Here is a 19,112-nt window from a genome sequence, read left to right on the forward strand (position 1 = left end):
GGTTGGTTGGTTGGTTGGTTGCGCGTGGACCTGAGTTGTCTGTTGTTTTGATCTGACTGGGCGGGAAAGGGAGGATGGAAGGGAGAGGCTAAGGCTGAGGCTGATTATTGGGATGGTTGTGATTGTGGTTGTGGTTGATGCGGTCGCTGGGTGAGTAAGAAAGTAAATGGGTACTCTTTCTCTGCTCCGTCTGTAGGTACTGCATATGTGTGTGACTGTTAGCGTGCGTGCGTGTGTAAATGAGTAGTCAGTCATTCAGTCAGTCAGTCAGTCAATCATACCACCCTACCTGCCTACATACCTACAGTCGCATCCGCCCACCATCCCATCCCATCCCATCCCATCACAAATCACAAACACAACAGAGGCAGGCAGACAGGCAGACAGGCAGCAGTGAACAAAACAACCAGCCAGCCAGCCAGCGATCCAAGCACCCAAGCACCCAAGCACCCGACCTACCTTAGCTAAGCACGCAGGCCGACAGGCCGAGTCAGCAGCCACAAGCCGAGCCGGTGTGCCGGACGGACGGACGGACGGACGGACGGATTGATGGATGCGGTGGGCGGACGGGCAGGCAGATAAGATAGGTAGACAGGCAGGTAGATAGGTAGATAGGTAGGTAGGTAGGGCAGAGCAGAGCAGAACAGGGGAGGGGAGGGGAGCGGAGACGACCATGTACGACATACGAGATCTAATGTCCGAGGGGAGCGGTGCCTGCGTGGGTAGGTAGATGAATGAGTGAATGAGTCACTGACTGACTGACTGACTGACTGACTTGAGTAGCTGGGTGGGTAGGTAGGTAGGTAGGTAGGTTGGTAGGTGGGTAGGAAGGTTCCTGTTGGTTCGCTTGCTCGCTTGCTCGCTTGGCTGAGAGTGACCCAGGTCTACCACTACCTACCACCCACCTCCATGGTGATGGTGTCCAGCGCTGACAACGTGTGTATATGTGTTTTGCTGCTGCTGCTGCTGCTGCTACTGCTGCTGTCGCTTTGTATCGCGCGTTCATCTGGTTTCTTTCCTGCGGAGGGCGGTTGTGCGTTTAATGATTGATTGATTAAATTGATTGATTGCATCATTACGCTTGGCGGACTGTTTTGAGCAAATGCATGTAGATCGATGAATACACGGACTTGTAATCGTATTGCAAGCTATTCGGCACAATTCATCATGTGTATAGATCCTCACTGGCCATGAACTTGAACAGGTATACAGGTGGTTTGCAACTATACTGTACTGTACATACAAACCGGGCATTGCAAGGCAAAACAGGCGCCGCCTTGGGTCCCTGACCGAGCAAGCGCAGCCAGCGGAAGCAATCGCCAATCCGAGAAGATGCAAACGGAGAAGGAAGGAGACGATGATGATGATGATGATGATGATAACGACGACTTCAATTGCTCGCGCGCTTGCTCGCTTCCGTCGCGCGTTCCGTTCCCTTCACCCGTCAGTCACACCCTCATCGACAATTGACTCGTCCACCTCGTCTCGGCTTCCGAGTCACCAGCCTGCTCGCCAGCCAGCCTACCGCATCCGACAGTCCCTTATGTCCGTCACTCATTGCGCAGGTAGGCAGGTCAAGTGCGTAGGTACGTAGGTGGCATCGCATTGCATCGCGTAGGTCGCGTCGTCGAGTCGTGACCGGCCGGGCGGCCTGGCGACCGGGGTAGACAGGTAGGCATGGTGGTAGCTCTGCCAAGGCACAGAGAGAGTGCCAGGTGCTACGCTGGACGCCGGGCGAACCGGTCAACGAGACCGTTTGAGAAGTAGGCAGACAGGCAGGCAGGCAGGCAGGCAAGTTGACAGCCACCCACCTACCAGGCGTCCCGCACCGCACCGCATCGCGCCGCGCCGCGCCGCGCCGCCGCGCCAGCGCTGTGTGCAGGTGGGCGGGCGGGCAGGGCAGATTGACTGACGGATGGATGGATAGGCAGTGTGTGCGTGCGTGAGTAAGTGGTGTGGCAAGCCAGCCCCAGCCAGCCAGCCAGGAAGCAGGCAGTAGCAACGCATCGACAGCGAGGCCGACAAGCTGACTGAATGAAGCCAAGGAGGCAACTTTAGCGCGCTCGCTCCAAGGGCTTTATTTCCCCGTCGTCGACGAATGAGAGAGGATAGAAAGAGAAAGTGAAGAGCCGGCGTGGAAGCAGACGCAGAAAATACTCAAGGATCTGGTGCGAGAACACAAAGCGGTGCCTGTCAAGTAGGTAGGCAAGGTAAGGTAGGTAGGGTAGGTAGGTGGAAATTGATGCATTGCTGCCAAGGTGTCCCGTCATAACGCCGTCCCAATGCTAACGCATGCAATAACCCTTGGTAAGGTCGAGCGAGGAGAAAGAAGCCGCCGCCGCCGGCTGCTGCTACTGCTGCACTCGCTCGCTGAAAAGAAAAAAGAGGGAAGGAAAAAAGAAGCGCTAATCAAAGCAATTGCCGCCGTCGCTGAACGAAAAAAAAAAAATAAAAAAAATCTCCCATTGTGGCCCAGAACAAAAGTCATGGGATGCCAATGATCCCACGTGGTGTGAAAAAGTTTTGGTGCTGCGACAGTTCTGCAAATTTTGATTGCTTGCAGCTCGCGCGCCAGGTGACGAAGAGAAGTGAAGGAAGTAAACAAGATAGAGTTGGCATTGAGGCCAGTGACAGCAGCGGAGAGCCGAGGCGTTGGTGTTTTGAAACAAAGCGGAGAGTATTTTTCGGAACCGGAGACATGTGCGAGCAAACCAAGAGCAGAGTGGTACAGGATGATATCGGCTAGAGGACAAGAGGGGCGCAGAGCTGCTGCCGCAGCATCATGCCCACGTGAATCGGAAGATTCAGGGGTGGTAGTCCGATCTGTTGAAACGGTACTCTCCGCAGGGCAGGCAGCACGACGTACATACAGGCGGATATCATCGGCCCGATGCGCGCAGGTTTGCGCCGGGAGTCCCGTTATTGTGCGACTTGGGTCCTTGCATTCTGCCGACGTCAAGAGGTTTCGTTCGGTGTTTTCTTGCATATGCGTGAATGCAGGACGAGTCGAAAAAAGCAACCAGGAACACCTTTTTTTTTGTTTTTTTTTTTTTTTCCCTGCCTCTGAATCGGCATGAGCCACATTCCGAGCCTCCTGCTTTCTTCTGTCATTACGTGACCAAAAAGTTGCCGTCGACAATCTTTTCCCAGTCCCACGAATCCGCGCTGCCTTGATCCATGAGCTCCCACACCTTGGTCACTGCTTCGCGAGTGCGATTTATGTTGCCGAGGCTTGAGAAGCTCTGCAGCTCGTCAAACGCGTCTAGAATGGGCAGCCTTTGCTCGTGCTCAAAGGCAGCACAGGCTATCAAAAAGACGGGCAACAGGAGCACGCTTTGGGTGCCCGAGTCTCTCGGAACTGCTTGGAGGTATTCAATGGCGCCGTCGACGGCGTCTTTGATTTTTTCATCCGGCTGTGACTCTTTGATGGAACGGTATAGATAGATCCAGGTGCATTGACGGTAGAGCATGGCGGTGTAATACCGAGGAGAATGAGGTTCTTGGTTTGGGCTCCATTCGTTGATCTGTCGCTCGATTTCCAATGCTTGGGCCATCAGAGGATACGGCACGCTTGGAATTCTGCCTTGCTCCCTGTTGACTCGCACCTGAGCACGGAGCGAGCTGACTCTGGATAGAATGACAAAGAGGCCGTCCACAACCCCGAGGAGCGTTGCAGCGTCGGGGGTGCATTGAAAACAATCGAGCTTGAACTCATCCGTCATGAGCACGTTCAGGTGGTTCGTGGCGGTAATTGAGTTGGCGACGTCATGGTAGACAAGGAACTCGACAAGGAAATTTTGAACCTCCTCATTTGCTGTCGTTATCTGGAGATTTCTGAGCCAGTACTTGACAGCCTTGATGTGATCCAGGTGCCGTCGTGAGGTGTCTCCAGCTGCAATGGTTTGCAAAATCATGACTAGACTTGACGCAACGACGGGAGTGTCGACGGAGGCATTCGACGCAGAGGAACTTTGATCTCTGGCGATGATTTGCGCAACGCTCTCTCGAAGCGATTGTACTGCTTTCATCCAGTGGTGTTCGGTCCTGACGTGGCATTCGTCGGTAGCGTATTGGTTCAAAGTGAAGTGCGTTCCCGAAAGATACAGCAACGAATGCATCAAGCCTTCGTGCTCGAACGCCATCGGTATCAGTAGTTTCGTAAAAGGGTTGTTTTCATCGTGCCACAAGCTTAATTTGCAGCTGACGTAGTCGGCAAAGTATGAAAAGAATTCCCGATCGACGTTGTTTTCGACACCATTGATGATCAATGGTAAACTTGGAGGTTCAAGGGTTCCATGGCGTGCTGGACCAAGTCAGTCCGACGAGGTCCACGGCCGACATAACTAGCTGCTTACCCGTAGCCCTTTGCTTTCCGCTCTTCCAGTATTCTCTGGGTGGATACCCTTCACAGACAACATTGTTTTTCTGGCAATGCATGCCTGGGAGTCGTCAGTGACTAGGGCTTTGATGGCATCATCGGACAACTCACAAGCAGGCTTGGTCTCGTCACACTTTTTCTTCCTTCTTCTGCATGTTATGCAGCCCGTCTTTGATCGGCCTTTTGGGGATTTGGATTCTCCTGTAGCTTCTGGGATGGGGTGTTTGCGGGGCCGCCCCCGTGGTCGTTTGACAATTGCATTTCCAGGGGGTTGAGGGGCAGGGACTGGAACTGGGGGTACAGCGGGTAGCGAATCTTTGTCGACGTCCTCCTCTTCCTTAATTTCTTCTAGCCTGCACGGCTCCTCCGGAGACGTAAACGCCTCGCTCGGTGAGGGCCTGGGCGATCCGGTCGATGATCGTGGAGTCTCGGATGATGATGATGAACTGAAACTGGCGCGGTTGGAAGTGCCGAATGGAAAGTTGTACTGAATTTCAAGGGAGCAAACTTGCGGACCCGGTGCCATTTTGGACGGACTGAGGCGAGATGCAGGTGATGTGACTGGCACGGCGGTGGGCGAGACGGCCGGCCAGGTATCGGGGATTGGACAAGAAGGCATTCGGAGGGGATTATGAGAAGTCGGAGGGACAGCGGAAAGTGGACTCTATGGATGCATATGCATACGCAGCGGCCCGTAGGTAGATATACGGACAGGTGGGACACGGGGCAAGTACGGGCTGACTTGAGCGTGAGCAGCCTCGTGGTTGACAAGTTTTATGCCCCAGGGGCAGCGGAGGGTAGGACAAGAGACGAGGCGAAAAGTGAAAAGGGCTGCTTACCGCGACCGGCCTGTGGGCCAGTGATAAATGGGGACAGCAAGCTCTGGAGCGGGGATCGAGGCCTTAGTCAGCGGGTCGAGGTGCTGCTCTTTCGCCTTTAAATGTTGAGGCGTCCGGAGAGATATCTGGGCATGTGGTGGGGCTGTAGGCGTACAGGTACAGCAGCACAGTACGAGTGGGGTAGTGAGAGGAATGGGTAGGCAGATATAACATTGTCTTCGCCATGTCAGGGATGCTTTGGGAGCGGCGGCGGGAGGTGTCAAAGGTTCAACCCAGCGGTGGGCAGGGTGGAGTTGACGGGGGGGACCTGGGGCGGCGGCAGATAGGCGGCCGCTTGGACGAGCTGATCAATGCACCACCCGCCGTTTTGACGGCGGCCGGCTACGTCGACAAGGTGCCTTCAGGGGTCCAGGATCGTGATGCCGCTCTGCTACTCGGCGATGATGCGCAGCGATGCGCGGCGATGTGGATGCCCAGAGAGCCGCATCCTGTCCGTCGAGTCCGGCATGCCCTTGGATCCAGCCAGCACTGCTGCAAGTCGCTTTACATCTTCAGCATCGGCCAGCTCTGCTTTCCAGCGAGGCTCTCCCTGCTTGCCGGGCGCGAACGAGACGCGACTATCGACCTCCGTCTGGCAGTTTGGCGTCGTCCGAGTGTGATAGGAGTGCAGTCTGCTGACATGGCGGGCAACAGCCACTCGGTTGCGTTGCGGCGTCGTACAAGCAAGCATTCATGATGACCCCCCTTCTCGATTCGGCCTTTGCTGTTCCTGGACTTTTCGGTCGACGTTGCTCCGCTATACAGACTGTGGCCCTGGACGCATAATTCGGCTTGGCGTGGCGCTGTCTCTAAACAATCCCACGTGTGGCGTCACATGCAGTCGCTCCAACACCATCAAGCTGCCCGGATACTGACGGCCCATTTATGACCTGCCTCTTCTTCTGGCTGCCGCTGCATCGTTTGAAACATGGCCCAGCCAACGCCAGAGCATTGCGGCCGTCTTGTCTGCCGGATCAGGTCTGTTTGGGTAACGTCGCATGGAAATATGGAGGGCCTTTTTGACCAATTTCGCCCCACAAGGAAAAACAGCTCCAGGGCTCAACGGCTTGAGGTGGCTTATTGACGCCAGGGGCCCGTCTGCCCTGTTTTTGGACAGTCATTTTTCCAGGCATCCACGACGGCGTAGCGTGTTCGGTGCAGAAGGCGGAATGCTATTCAAAGACATTCCTTCGTCTTGGACGGCCATGAGCGAGTCTGCAGGGCTTCCCGCTCCTGGTCGAGTCGCTCGCTTTCTTTTCCCGTTTCTGCAGCGGTACAAAACGGCTTGCAGATCCTTCTGCGCGCTCTATCCTCAAATCGGTCCCGGCTGTCATCCTTATCCGAAGCACCCTTGCTTGGCACCAAACGTCGGCGACACGAGGGAGCTGCCAAAGGCGACAAAGATGCAGCAGACGACGCGAGCGACGTGTGCAATGACGCATCCCCGTCGTTTTTTTGGACCCTCTGGAATGGGCTTTGGCACATGTTTTTGCGGGGATGGTGGCCAGCACAGCGCGGCGAATGCGACATGTCAATTCGGCAGCCATCTTTTCGGAGGGGCGAATGGCTATCATGGTAAAGAAGTTCCGAGAAGTTGGAAGCGAGTGGTTCGGCAATGCGTGGCCCTGATGAGGAGTCCTCACACTGGCACAGATGGGTACCTTTAATTTGCTGGCTGTCCAAGGCCGAAATTGTGCATCCAGCTACGTGGACCTGCGACGACAAAAGGAGGAGTCGGCCTCTGCGTTGGACCGGAAGTTATTCCGACCTCTCAGATCCACAGGAACGCGGCACATTTCAGAGGTTTCGTCGCCCAATTACCTTTAGGCGAGCTGCAAGGTGAGATCTGCCCCTGATGAGGAAACAAAGCAGTGATCTGAACAGAATGCGAGTTTGATTAAAGATCAAGGTAGCGATATGAGCTTGAGCAGGGCTTTGACGGCGGGAGCGAGGTGCATGATGTGGTGCCCTCTGATAAAGGTTACTCCCGCAACTTGACATGCGGGAGGATTGTTGCAGAGAAGATCATGACGAGAGCATTCGTATAAGGTAGATAGGTAGGTAGGTAGGTAGGTAGGTAGGTAGGTAGGTAGGAAGGTAAGTAGGTAGGAAGGCATGTAGGTATTTGCCAAGAAAGGCAGAGGGAGAGACCGGACCCTTGGTGAATTGTTTGGGACTAGCGTCAGATTAAGCGGCTGTTTGCTTGGTTTGCACCCAATTTTCTGCGCACGGGCCATGAAGCAGTCGCGAGTCCACATGAGCTCCACGGAGGTCCATCATCGCACGCAGCGCCCAGCCTTCCCACGCCCTCGACCGCCAGTCTGCTTGCCATTGTCACCTCGCCTATTCGTGCCATTGAATCACCAATGCCCTCTGGTAGCTAGGCTGCTTCTCTGCGTGAAGGCGCCAGTCCAGCGCTGCCACCATGTTCAACTTCACACCTCTTCTGGGTGCGCAGTCGACGTCACCCGCGTCGCAGTCGCTTCTCGAGCTCGATGGAGGCATCAAAATCCTTGTGGATGTGGGTTGGGATGAAACCTTCGATGTCGAAAAGCTCAAAGAGCTGGAAAGGTCTGCATCACCCTGGCCTCGTCCAGCTCCATTCTGACGCTCCAATGCAGGCAGATACCCACCCTCTCCGTCATCCTCCTCACCCACGCAACCACGGCACACCTCGGAGCATTCGCGCATTGCTGCAAGCATTTCCCTTTGTTTACTCGGATACCCATTTATGCCACTACGCCCGTCATCTCCCTCGGCCGAACCCTTCTCCAAGACCTCTACGCTTCGACTCCCTTGGCATCTTCAATTATCCCAGACTCTGCGCTGGCCGACTCGGCATATGCGTTCCCTTCTTTGCAAGGCGGAAACCACCCAAATATCCTTCTTCAATCCCCAACTGCTGATGAGATTGCCGGCTACTTTTCTCTCATCCATCCTTTGAAGTTCTCTCAGCCTCATCAGCCTTTACCCTCGCCATTCTCCCCTCCGCTCAACGGCCTGACCATAACAGCATACAGCGCTGGACACACACTTGGTGGAACCATTTGGCATTTGCAGCATGGGCTGGAATCAATCGTTTATGCGGTGGATTGGAATCAGGCAAGAGAGCATGTTCTTACGGGGGCGGCCTGGTTAGGTGGCTCTGGCGCTGGAGGTGCCGAAGTCATTGAACAGCTCCGACGACCTACAGCCATGGTGTGCAGCAGTAGGGGCGCGGAGCGCGTAGCTTTGGCTGGAGGTCGGCAAAAACGCGACGAAATTCTCCTTGAACTGCTGAAAGAAACCGTTGCCAAGGGAGGCTCAGTATTGATCCCTTCGGACTCGAGCGCTCGAATGCTCGAGCTGGCATATCTCCTGGAGAGTACGTGGCAGGCGGACTCTAGCCCCTTTGCAAACGCGCCTTTATACCTTGCTAGCCGAACGTGCGGCGCAACAATGCGCTATACGCGCAGTATGCTCGAGTGGATGGACGAAGGAATTGTCCGTGAATTCGAAGCAGCCAGCGGTGGCCAAGGCCCTGAGGATAACAAGCGGACAAAAGCCTCGCAAGGTCCGAACAGGGGCAAAGACGCAAGAGACGATTCGAAAAAACCGACTGCGCCTTTCGACTTTAAGCACCTCAGACTATTGGAACGCAAAGCTCAAGTCAACCGCATGCTCGCGACCGAGGGCCCAAAGGTCATTCTCGCGAGTGACGTCTCACTGGAGTGGGGCTTCTCAAAGGAGGCCTTGCGCTCTTTGGCTGCAGATGGCCGCAACCTGGTAGTGCTCACTGAACGCATGTCGCAACTGTCGGCGGAAAAGAAGGGCTTGGGCAGGTTGCTTTGGGAACTCTGGACTGAAAGAAGCAGTGCGAACGCGACTGCCGAGGATTCTGCAGACGCCTTGGTGCACAAAACTAACACGTCGGCGACTGTCCAAACCGTCACAGCAACGCCACTCGAAGGCAACGAAATTCCGCTGTATCAGCAGTATTTGGCACAGCAGCGTCAATTACACAATACGATGCAGACTGATGGTGCAACTTCGTTGGAGACATCTGCAGACGTGATTGACGATCGCTCCTCATCCAGTTCCGAGTCCTCTGACGAATCTGATGCCGAGCACCAAGGAAAATCTTTGAACATCTCTGCTGCGTTGACGCATTCTCGGCACAAGTTGGGTCTGAGCGATGCAGAACTCGGCATCAACATCTTGCTTCGACGAAAGCATGTACATGACTATGACACGCGTGGCAAGAGAGGCAGAGAGAAAATATTTCCCTATGTCGCCAAACGACGCCGCAACGACGAGTTTGGCGACCTTATCAGGCCCGAAGAGTATTTGCGCGCCGAAGAGCGCGACGACGTGGACGGCCAGGACATGCGCAATGGCACCTCTCAAAGAGAAACTGGTGTTGGCCAGAAGCGCAAGTGGGATGACCAGATTGCCAAAGGTGGCACCGGTAAGCGCCAGCTGGCAAACGGCACGACGAAGCGTCGCAAAGGGCAAGAAGACTCTTCTCAAGGAGGCACACTACTGGATGACGACGCCAGCAACGACGAGGGCTCGGAGTCTGAAGACGAGTCCTCTGATGGAGCTGTTTCCGGGCCCTCGAAGGTCTTGTTTTCTTCTGAGACTGTTCGCCTGGAGTGTCGCATTGCGTTTGTCGACTTTTCCGGATTGCACGACAAACGCAGCCTCCAACTCTTGATTCCCCTCATTCGACCGCGCAAACTCATCTTGGTTGCTGGCGAGCAGGACGAGACTTTGGCCCTCGCATCAGATTGCCGGAAACTGGCCGAAGCTGCCGCCGCCGACTCTGCAGAAAGCGCTATTGAGGTCTTCACTCCCCAGGTTGGCCTCACGGTTGACGCTAGCGTTGATACGAACGCGTGGACTGTCAAACTCAGCCAAACACTCGTCCGTCGTTTGCGCTGGCAGAACGTCAAGGGTCTTGGTGTTGTGGCCATCACTGGGCGACTGGAAGCCCAAACTCCCAAGGAAGACGACGCGGATGACAAGGGCAGCGCAAAGAAGAAGACAAAAGTTGACACCGGTGACGTCCCAGAGTCGGAAACACCTAACCAGGAAGCGGACAAGCAAGTTGTCAGCGCAACGCCAGTTTTGGACGTGGTCCCGGTCAGCATGGCAGCTGCCACGCGCTCGGTCGCGCAGCCTCTCCATGTCGGCGACCTGAGGCTTGCAGATCTCCGCCGGGTGATGCAGTCGAGCGGCTTTGCAGCGGAATTCAGGGGCGAGGGAACTCTGCTCATCAACGGCACTGTCGTGGTCAGGAAGAGCGGCACGGGCAGGATCGAGGTGGAGGGAAGCGGGTTTGGTGCCATGGTACCTGGCACCCAAGACTTTACCTTTTACGCCGTCAAGAGGAAGATTTACGAGGGTCTTGCAGTCGTCGCAGGTGGTTGAATGTGTAGGAATACACCCTTTTTGCTGCTGCCCCATTTTGGTCACTCGTCCTTGCAGCACGTCAAGAGACTCACCGGTCCTCAGGGTTGGATTGCTGACGGCAGATTTCTTTGCTGGTCTTCATTACGTGTCTAGTGTGCTGCTCACATGGTTAGGGCAAAAGTGCGCGGTGCACAAGCCCAGCGTGGAAGGGCCTCGTTTTTTCTATTCAGCTGCCGGTGGCCACGCCGATTCTCGCTCGTGGTCATGCCAACGTTCGCCTGTGGCTATGCCATCCATGTCTTCGTGGCCGTGCTAGCTTTCGTTCGTGGCCATTCCACTCCTGCGTGGCCTTGCTAATTCGCGCTCGTGGCCATGCCAACACTCGTCCATGGCCGTGACACATCTTGCAACATGACTTCCAACTCTTTGTTTTCTTGCGACGTTTGTTGTGGTGTTAGTCTCGGTGGTAGCCTTGCTGGCAGTTTTTAGCCACGCGTCATTCGCCAGCGCTGTCACGCAACCCGTTTGGGGCAATGCTCGCGCCTGTCATCCGCGACGAACAGAGAAAAAGGAGAGATCAACCCCCGAAGAACAAAGGGAACAAGGTCAATTACCCGTTACTACGTTGGCCAGTCCTACATACGACCTCCAAGTCTGCTGGACATCCAGCTGTGGCAACGCTTGCAATTCCAGCAGATAAATTAGTCGTCTGTGTACGCCTTTCTCCACTTTCTTCTCACCATCAACAACAGTTTCTCTGCACTCTCCTCAAGTCGAAGTATTGTCTATGTCTCTCAACCCAGCAACACACCCATGACCACCCCCTGACGCCACCAATCTTATTCAACACCCTCAGCAAGCACCATGAACGTCCCCCCTTTTGGCTGGCGCGCCGACGCGGGCTACGAGCCGCCCAACAACTGGCGCCCCTGGGCTGACCACCACACATTCTACTTCCCCTCCTCACAGCGCAGACACCACGACCGCGACGGCAGCGGCGTTATGATGCCACCTCCGCCTCCCGCATACGACGAAGCAACGCCCGCCGGCATGCCGCCGCCGCCGCCTCCCCCCGGCAGCCACTACGACTTCGACGACGTCTACTACGCAGCTCGGCACCGGCGCACGACGCACCACCGTCGCCGCCGGCACCAGTTCTGGACCGCCGACGACTTGCCGCTGTACCCTGGGGGCGTATGGGCTCCTCCGCCGCCGCCGCCGCAACATGCCGCCAACGACGTGGATGACGTGTCTTCGACTAGCGCCGGAGGTGCGGATGACGATGATGGTAAGGACAAGGAGAGCGAGGAGGACGAGGTTCAAAAGGAGGCGGAAGAAGAGGAGGAGAAGCCTGAGCCTAAACCCCAGCCCAAGCCCAAGTCCAAATCCACCAAGTCGACCACCACTCGCACGACCATCAGCATCAGCCGCCGCAGCAGCAGCAGCAAGAAGCCCAAAGCGAACAAGAAGCCTGCCGCCGCCGCTGCCCCGTCCTCCAAAGCCGCCAAGTCGTCAAAGGCAAAGTCCCCTGCCCCTAAGCCGAAGAAGGAAGAAGCCAAAAACTCAGAGGCAGAAGGAGACGGAGAAGAAGAAGGAAAAGAAGGAGAAGAAGAAGAAGAAGAAGAAGAAAGAGAAGAGGAACAGGCTGACGACTCAACCTCAGAGCCCGCCGACGCCGACGCCGACGCCCACCTCACCATCCCCGGCCGGCGCGTCCCGGGCGGCCAGCGCTCCGGCACGGCCACGCTGCACGCGCCCGCGCACACCAAACTGCACGTCTTCAGCAAGCCGGGCTTGAAGCCGTGGGAACCTGCACCCAACAAAGACAAGAAGAAGAAAAGCAACAATGCATGCGTCGGCGTCCCCACCGGGGCCGACGGCCACTTCAGCATCGTAGGCGCCGACGTCGAGTGGAGCGTCAACAAGCTGATGACGGCGCTGGGGCGCGGCAGCGGGCGGTGGGCGGTGACCGAGGTGGTTGAGTTGGGGGGCAATCGGTGGCAGAAGGGGACGACGGTTGTTTTTGGGGGCGATAGGGGAGGTAGGAGTTTGAGGGAGATGGGGTGGAGTGAGAGGAGGGGGGATGGGGTTGCGCCGCCCGTTTGGCTGGTTGTGCATAAGGCGTGAGAAGTGAAAGGGTGGGGGAGAGGGAGAGGGAGACGGTTGTGGTTTTGGGGGTCGGTGTCGGTGGCTGGTGAATAAGGTTTGGTGTTTGGATTTCGATTTCTTGTTTTCCTTTCTCAGATTGACTGCGGCTGTGGCTACGACTACGACTACGTGTGGGATGGAGATTGCGATCGGGTTTGATGTGTCTTTTCCTCTTTTCTTGCCTCTCTTTACTGATCAGGGGTTTGGGCTCTGGAGTTTACGCTTTTAAGTTTGGAGGCCTATGGTTATTCCCCTTATTCTCCTTATTCCCTTTTCCTTGTTCCTCTCCTTCAGACAAACTGTACCCACGACTACCTCCATGCAAGACACAAATTGGTTTAGCCGCTGTATCTCTTCCTCTTCCTGAGTTCCACCTTTCCATTTCCCATCTTCCCTACAGACAGAATTTCTGCCCTGTTGACTCAGATTTCTCATGTACTCGCCAAGAACGCAAAGATGAATTGGCGAGCCAGTACAACAGCAACGAGCGCCCATCAAATCTTGCCATGTTGGATTAGCACGGTGGTTTTCATTTATTTGATTTTTCGAGCGGATATTCTGATGTCCAGGTTTATGAGATTCCAAAGAATTTGGATGCCTGATTAACGAAGTATTGAATGAAATTCCAAGTGCATGGACTTGGATGCAATGAGTGTGATTGAAAAGGCAGGTTGGCTGTGGGTCCTTGCTTGGACGGACTAGGCTGGACTGGACTGGACTGGACTGGACTGGACGACACAGCAGATGGAGTGAGACGGAAGAGAAATGGGGAGCAAAAGCGTAGGTCTGTGAAATTAGGCCGAAGGACCTATGAATACAACGACCTGAAGAAAGTCAGTCGAGTGCACTTCAAAACAGAATCAGTCTTCAGCGTGAGATGCACTCAACGACATCAAAAACCAATCACCAAATGCAAGAAAGTCGCCCCTTTACCTACTTCTCGGCTTCAATGGCACTGCCTATTCAGCGATACGATTTCCTGCATCCGGTTTTTTCTCCTTTCTTTCTCCAATACTACTTACTACACGCAATCATTTCAAGACCGGTCCAAGATAACAATACGCGATGCCCCTAATTCAACGTCTTGTTTTCGCCGCATCTACACATCGCTCAAACGCACGCACGCAATCTACAACTCATCTCTCTCCCTGTTTCTCTCCCCCTCCTTCTGCTGCTCCTCTGCCCTCTTCCCCTCATCTCCGCTCTTTTCCGCGTCGCCCCCACCACCAGCCTTGACGACAACCTCAGCCTCCTCCTTCCCCGCTCCCCTCACTTTCCGCGCGACCTCGCCAATCTCCTCATCATACACACTCCACTCGGGCAACTGGCGTCTCGCACGATCCAACTTGGGCTCCTTCGTCTGCGGATTGTTACAGAGATCGATGGTGCGGGCGCGACTCAAGCTCTCATCATCGCACCACGTCTCACACCACAGCCAGTCCTGATCGAGGCTGAAAATGGGGAGCTGCGCCTGCATGTTGTTGGGCAGGTCCTGGTCGAGGTTGCTGAGCGAGTTGGGGTCGGCGCTGAGGGCCTGGTATTGTTGGCGCAGCCGATCGCCCGCTGCCAGTCGACGGAATCGCGCCAGGTCGACGACGTATAAAGCGCTGATGTGGTATTTGCGGCCGCGCAGGTAGTTCCTCCAGTACCCTTGCTTCCAGAAGCGGAACCCTTCCATCTCGGTCCGCGAATCGCACATGGGCGTAAACCCGTACGGCGCGCCCTGCAGATCCGTCGTGACGAGGTCGTACAGGTCCGTCCGCACGACCTGGTCCGCATCGACGAAGATGATCTTGTCAAGTGACAGTGGGAAGAGCACGTCGAGGAACAGGATCTTGTAGCCCCAGATCTCGCGCTGCTTTTCCTTTTGGCCTCGCAGCCAGTGCGGCCACTTGTATGTGACCATTTCGTAGCGGAAGCCGTATTCAGCTGCTAGGTGGGGGAGGAAGGATTTGAATGATGGCGACAGGAATTGTTCGATGAACCAAAACTTGACGCTGTGGTTGGTGTGCTTCATCACGGACACCATCATGATGTTGAGCATGCGCTCGTACAGATGTCCGCTGGCCACGCTGAAGATGTTGATGTCAGCGTGCTCCTGCTCTTGCAAGGCGGTCCCCGCCTTGTCCGACCCTAACCCCAGCCGCGACGCGTACTGCAGCCCGCGTGAGATGGTGTCGCCTGTCTTGATGTTCTTGAGGCCAATCTTGGAAAGCAGGCCGTCAGCCAGCTCGGCGCCCTTCTCGGCCAGCTCGTCGGCCAACGAAGTCGGCGCACTGAGCACGTCTTCCTCCTCCATGCCTGCCTTGCGCGAGAGCCGTGGGTACAGCGTCACGCCCTGGAAGCTCATCAGCGCAATCTCCTTGGTCTCGTCGCCTGCCGCCGGAGACCACCCCAGCGTGCCCGCGCTGTCGATGTGGAAGATGTCCTGGCTGCGCCCCGGCTGCAACTCGATGTTGAAGAAGCCCGGGTTCGCTTTGAATTGGAAGTAGCCTAGGTTCGACATGATGATGGTATCAGCATAGCGAGGATTCGTTGCCGTGCGCAGGTCAAGCTGTACACCGCGCGGATACATGCCGTTGGTCGTGTCGCGCGAGTGGCCTTCAATTAAAATATACTCGAGCTCGTACACAGCATCGATTTGCGCCTGGCCCTTGACCTGGCTCAGCTTGATGTTGTCGAGATCCTGTATACACTCTTTGGGTGCCACAACCCACGAGGGCGGTACGTCCATGCCGATTGTCAACAAGGCTTCCGAGGGGATGCCGCTGAAATGAGCCTGAAGTGACCTGGTCGAGCCGTCGCTCTCGAATTCAGGCGTGGAAGACAAGACGTAATGATAGAAGCGCTTGATTGGCAGCTCATCCAGCCTCTCCCTGGGGTTGAGGAACAGCCGCATGTGCACGCCACTCATCTCGGACAAGACCTGGAGAATTGGAATCCATCTCTGGGCCGTCTCGGATGACGGGTCAATGGAGGCCACAATCTGAATCGTTGCCGTCTCGGCGTCACCCGTCTTGATTGCAGTATGAGTGTCATTCCAAAACTTGAATACGTCTCTCCTCATGGTGGGAGGCGTCTCGAAAATCCCTTCTGGGACGTCGGAGACGGTGGAAAGAGCGACGAGCGAGGAAAATTGGGCTGAGCTACCAGGCGAAGTGATCTTGTCAGACAGCTTGAGATCATCAACTGCGCGTGCAGCTGGCTCTATCCGATTCTGACGTTCATAACTCAAAAGAGTCTCAAGGTCGTCCTTGGTAAAGTCCTTTTCTTTGGGAATTGGGCCAACGGTCCTGCCATTCAAGACCACACACTCTTGCCCGGGCTCACAGCCTAGAGATCGGGCAAGTTGGTGCATTTCCGCCCAATGAGCAGCGTACTTGGTCAAGTCCGCGGCATCAACTTCTGCGTTGGAAATATCTTCCATGGTGAGCGGCTTGCCCTGCTCGACAAGTTTTAAAAGCTTGGCGGACAGCTTGGGCTCGTTGGAAGATATGCCGGTATGGACAAACACAACCTCGACGTCTACATGATCCTGTTGAAACTGAATAGCATCGACCAGCAGCTTCGTCCCAGCTTTCGAGTCAAAGTCTCCCAAGACAATGAGCTGTGCCCACTGGAACCATTCCGAGTCTTGAGCTGCGGAGATAGTAGGAAGCTTTGCAACAACCTCGCCATGCTCAACATAGACTTGCGCCATGTCGATGAACTTGAGCGACTTTTCATCCTCAGGAACAATCAAGGGGTTTCGTCTGAGGGAAGCTGATTCAAGAAAGATGCCCGGTATCCAAGCGTCGTCGTCCAAGACTTCCTCAAAGACGCTCTTTTGAATTATTTGCAAGTCCTTGGTAACGCGCATGCTCATAGCAGGAAGCCACTCGTCGTCGCGGGGAAGTGGGACACCGTTGACAAAGAATGGAGGCGTTGGACCTTCGGCTCCAAGACGAGAGAACCATTTCTTCGTGGCTTCGATCCTCGAGGTGGCGTCGTCATGTTTGAGAACCTCCTGGAGGCTTCTTGGAACACGATCGCGCCGCACTTTGGCTTCCTTGGTGACGCTCTCGTACGTTGCCTTGTGGGGGGTCGACAGCTGACGTGCCTTGATTGAGCCTTCCAGATACTTGAGCACGGCAGCGAGACCATGAGTGTCCTGCAGATGATAAATCACCTTGGCTTGCGCGGTTGCAGAGGGAGAATTGACGACGGGCACGAGACCCCATTCCATGGCAAGGCCCCTCTTAACCATTGTCTGCAGCGTCTCCACCACCAACGCCACGTCCTTGGGTTCGGAAAAGTCGAGAGGAACAACGGTGCGCTGAATATCTTTTCTGACTTGAGGCAAGGTACCAGGATGTGACGGTTGGAGCAGCTGCAAAAGTCAGCAATCTTTACAGTCCAAAATTCTTGCTGAAGCTTACAGCTTTGAGTGTTGTTGGCCACCCTTCATATCTCTTGTCCTTTTCAATGCTGTTCAGCCACATGATGACATTGCCCCCCTCGATGTCATCTCTCCAGTCGTATCGTTGCGGCTCGTCGTTATCCTTTGCCTTGGAAATAGCCATGTGAGAGAGGACACGAATGGCACTGGGCGCGTCGAATCCCAGTCTCCTGACGCCATTGATAATCTGTCTCTCCCTCCTGAGATGCTCCAGCAGCGCAAATGGGTCCATGCTCCTTGGCATAATTTGCACGCCATTGATCCAGAGGATGTTGTATCCTGACGGGAGAATCGCCTCTCTGTTTCCTCTATGCTCCTTCAGGAATTCCTTGGTCACATTGTGCGCTGCGATGGCACTCGAATGCTTGGGAAAGTCTTGCACCAATCTGACCAACGTGGCCAAAGGACTGTCGCTCTGCATGACAAAGCTCCCGGCCTTGAGCCCAAGCCCTTTCAGCTCCGATTCCGACAATGGCTTGAGGTCCGCCACTTCTTCATCCTGCAGGCTGCTCTGCACGGGAGCGGCCGCTGCGTCATGTCCTGCTTCCTCGGCTTCCCGGTCATCAATAACGATGTAGTCAGTGCGCTTGAGCGCCAGCTGCACACCATAGCCAGTAATGGGGAGCAGCTTTCTGTCCGCATCTCCAGGAACCTTGTGTCGCAGCTTGTATGAATATTTCCCCTCATTTGCAGTTTTTGAAATCGTCTTGTGGAAAGCGCGGAATTTGGGAGAGGTAATGTCGGCGTATACGATGATGGGAGTCTGGTTTTCTGCGGTACTCAAGACACGATCGAATGGCAGGTCGTCAGTCCTGAATCATAGTCAATAATCGCGCCGAGCACGTCAGCACAACAGACATACCGCGCCTCTCTAACTCCTCCATATTGTTGAGCCAAATCCGAAGAGCAAAACTGCTTGCCATTTTGTAGTGCCCAAGCTTCACAGTCTTGTCCTTGTGCTGCTTGTAACGACGGCTCGACTGATGTGCTGTAGAATTGGTAGTGCGCTTCGATTCGGGGCGCAGCGGAGTGAATCGAGAGGGCGAATTGGAAAGACGACAGCGCTGCCGGGTCTGTAATATGCCCATCATCCTGGAGGAGCTTCAAGAACGCGTCGTAGAGCTCCTTCTCAGTCGCCTTGTCGTCAAAGTAGCCGTCCGCTATGCGATCCAACAGGGGAAAGTAAGACGTGGCATTCTCCTCAGCTGCAGTCTCCCTACCTCAAGTCAGCTGTGTTCGTAAAGCTGTAGGGTCTGAGGAAGCTTACAGAAGCTCGACAAGGTAAGGCGGCGACGGAAACGAAGCTCTGAGAGCTACATTGATCGGCGGACTGGCTCTGGCGCATCGAGCTCCAAGCGCGCCGAGGAGCAAGGGGATATGGCTGCTGAGCAGCCAATTCGGCAATCTCATGTTGAGGGACTAGAACCAGGAGACGTGGTGTCTCCAGAAAGCGCTGTGCTGGCGGAGGATAGAGTTGTTTAGCTCAAAGGTGGCAGCACAACATTTCGCACAATCTGAGCAGTGAGAATGGAGTGGAATTGGGCTGTGGGTGCTAATTTGGCGGAGTCTAGTGGAAGGAGTCTGAGTTATCAGGCACCGCCTTCTTTGGGTCTTCTCGAAGCAGCATGGATCTCGGGCTGTATGCTGGTGCTTCGTCCGGTGCCTGGTGTTGCCAGATGGCCATCCCGGAACGGCTAATCCCCGGCATGTCTCAACCAACGTCATGGCTCTGTTAAGGTACGGTTTGCCGTGGCACCAGGTTCATGTTGTGTATGTGTGGGGAGCCCAATACTCTTCTAGCTTGGAATTCCATGGAGAGTCGTCTCCCGCCCGACAAGGCTGGAAGTTCTGCCAATCAATTCGTGGCACAAAGCAC

The 19,112-nt window shown here is 55.3% G+C and overlaps 6 protein-coding genes across 6 annotated transcripts; 4 read left to right on the top strand and 2 right to left on the bottom strand.

Moving 5' to 3' along the window:
• Positions 1-1,166: 1,166 nt before the first annotated feature.
• Positions 1,167-1,863, top strand: IWZ02DRAFT_458630 (uncharacterized protein). The gene has a single exon (XM_066768022.1). The coding sequence runs from the start codon at positions 1,358-1,360 to the stop codon at positions 1,592-1,594; it is 237 nt and encodes a 78-aa protein (XP_066620487.1). The 5' UTR covers positions 1,167-1,357; the 3' UTR covers positions 1,595-1,863.
• Positions 1,864-3,093: 1,230 nt separating this feature from the next.
• On the bottom strand, positions 3,094-5,471 carry IWZ02DRAFT_52251 (fungal-specific transcription factor domain-containing protein). Its single transcript, XM_066770840.1, has 3 exons — positions 4,490-5,471; positions 4,356-4,439; positions 3,094-4,303 (listed from the first exon to the last, which is right to left on the bottom strand). The coding sequence occupies exons 1-3, from the start codon at positions 4,995-4,997 to the stop codon at positions 3,111-3,113; spliced, it is 1,785 nt and encodes a 594-aa protein (XP_066620488.1). The 5' UTR covers positions 4,998-5,471; the 3' UTR covers positions 3,094-3,110.
• Positions 5,472-7,514: 2,043 nt separating this feature from the next.
• On the top strand, positions 7,515-11,091 carry IWZ02DRAFT_52283 (beta-lactamase-like protein). Its single transcript, XM_066770848.1, has 2 exons — positions 7,515-7,827; positions 7,878-11,091. Exons 1-2 carry the CDS (start codon positions 7,682-7,684, stop codon positions 10,666-10,668), a joined length of 2,937 nt encoding a protein of 978 aa, XP_066620489.1. The 5' UTR covers positions 7,515-7,681; the 3' UTR covers positions 10,669-11,091.
• On the top strand, positions 11,019-12,867 carry IWZ02DRAFT_52331 (uncharacterized protein). Its single transcript, XM_066770849.1, has 2 exons — positions 11,019-11,255; positions 11,403-12,867. The coding sequence occupies exon 2, from the start codon at positions 11,515-11,517 to the stop codon at positions 12,775-12,777; it is 1,263 nt and encodes a 420-aa protein (XP_066620490.1). The 5' UTR covers positions 11,019-11,255; positions 11,403-11,514; the 3' UTR covers positions 12,778-12,867.
• IWZ02DRAFT_52339 (uncharacterized protein) lies at positions 12,733-13,435 on the top strand. The gene has a single exon (XM_066770850.1). It carries the CDS (start codon positions 12,957-12,959, stop codon positions 13,314-13,316), a length of 360 nt encoding a protein of 119 aa, XP_066620491.1. The 5' UTR covers positions 12,733-12,956; the 3' UTR covers positions 13,317-13,435.
• A 144-nt stretch (positions 13,436-13,579) lies between these two features.
• On the bottom strand, positions 13,580-19,000 carry IWZ02DRAFT_424268 (UDP-glucose:glycoprotein glucosyltransferase-like protein). The gene is made up of 4 exons (XM_066765882.1): positions 18,504-19,000; positions 18,099-18,452; positions 17,217-18,048; positions 13,580-17,167 (listed from the first exon to the last, which is right to left on the bottom strand). The coding sequence occupies exons 1-4, from the start codon at positions 18,644-18,646 to the stop codon at positions 13,928-13,930; spliced, it is 4,569 nt and encodes a 1,522-aa protein (XP_066620492.1). The 5' UTR covers positions 18,647-19,000; the 3' UTR covers positions 13,580-13,927.
• Between the last annotated feature and the right edge of the window lie 112 nt (positions 19,001-19,112).

This window comes from Phyllosticta citriasiana, assembly GCF_038021145.1.
Source record: "Phyllosticta citriasiana strain CBS 120426 chromosome Unknown IWZ02scaffold_11, whole genome shotgun sequence".
Classification (NCBI taxonomy): Eukaryota; Fungi; Ascomycota; class Dothideomycetes; order Botryosphaeriales; family Phyllostictaceae; genus Phyllosticta; species Phyllosticta citriasiana.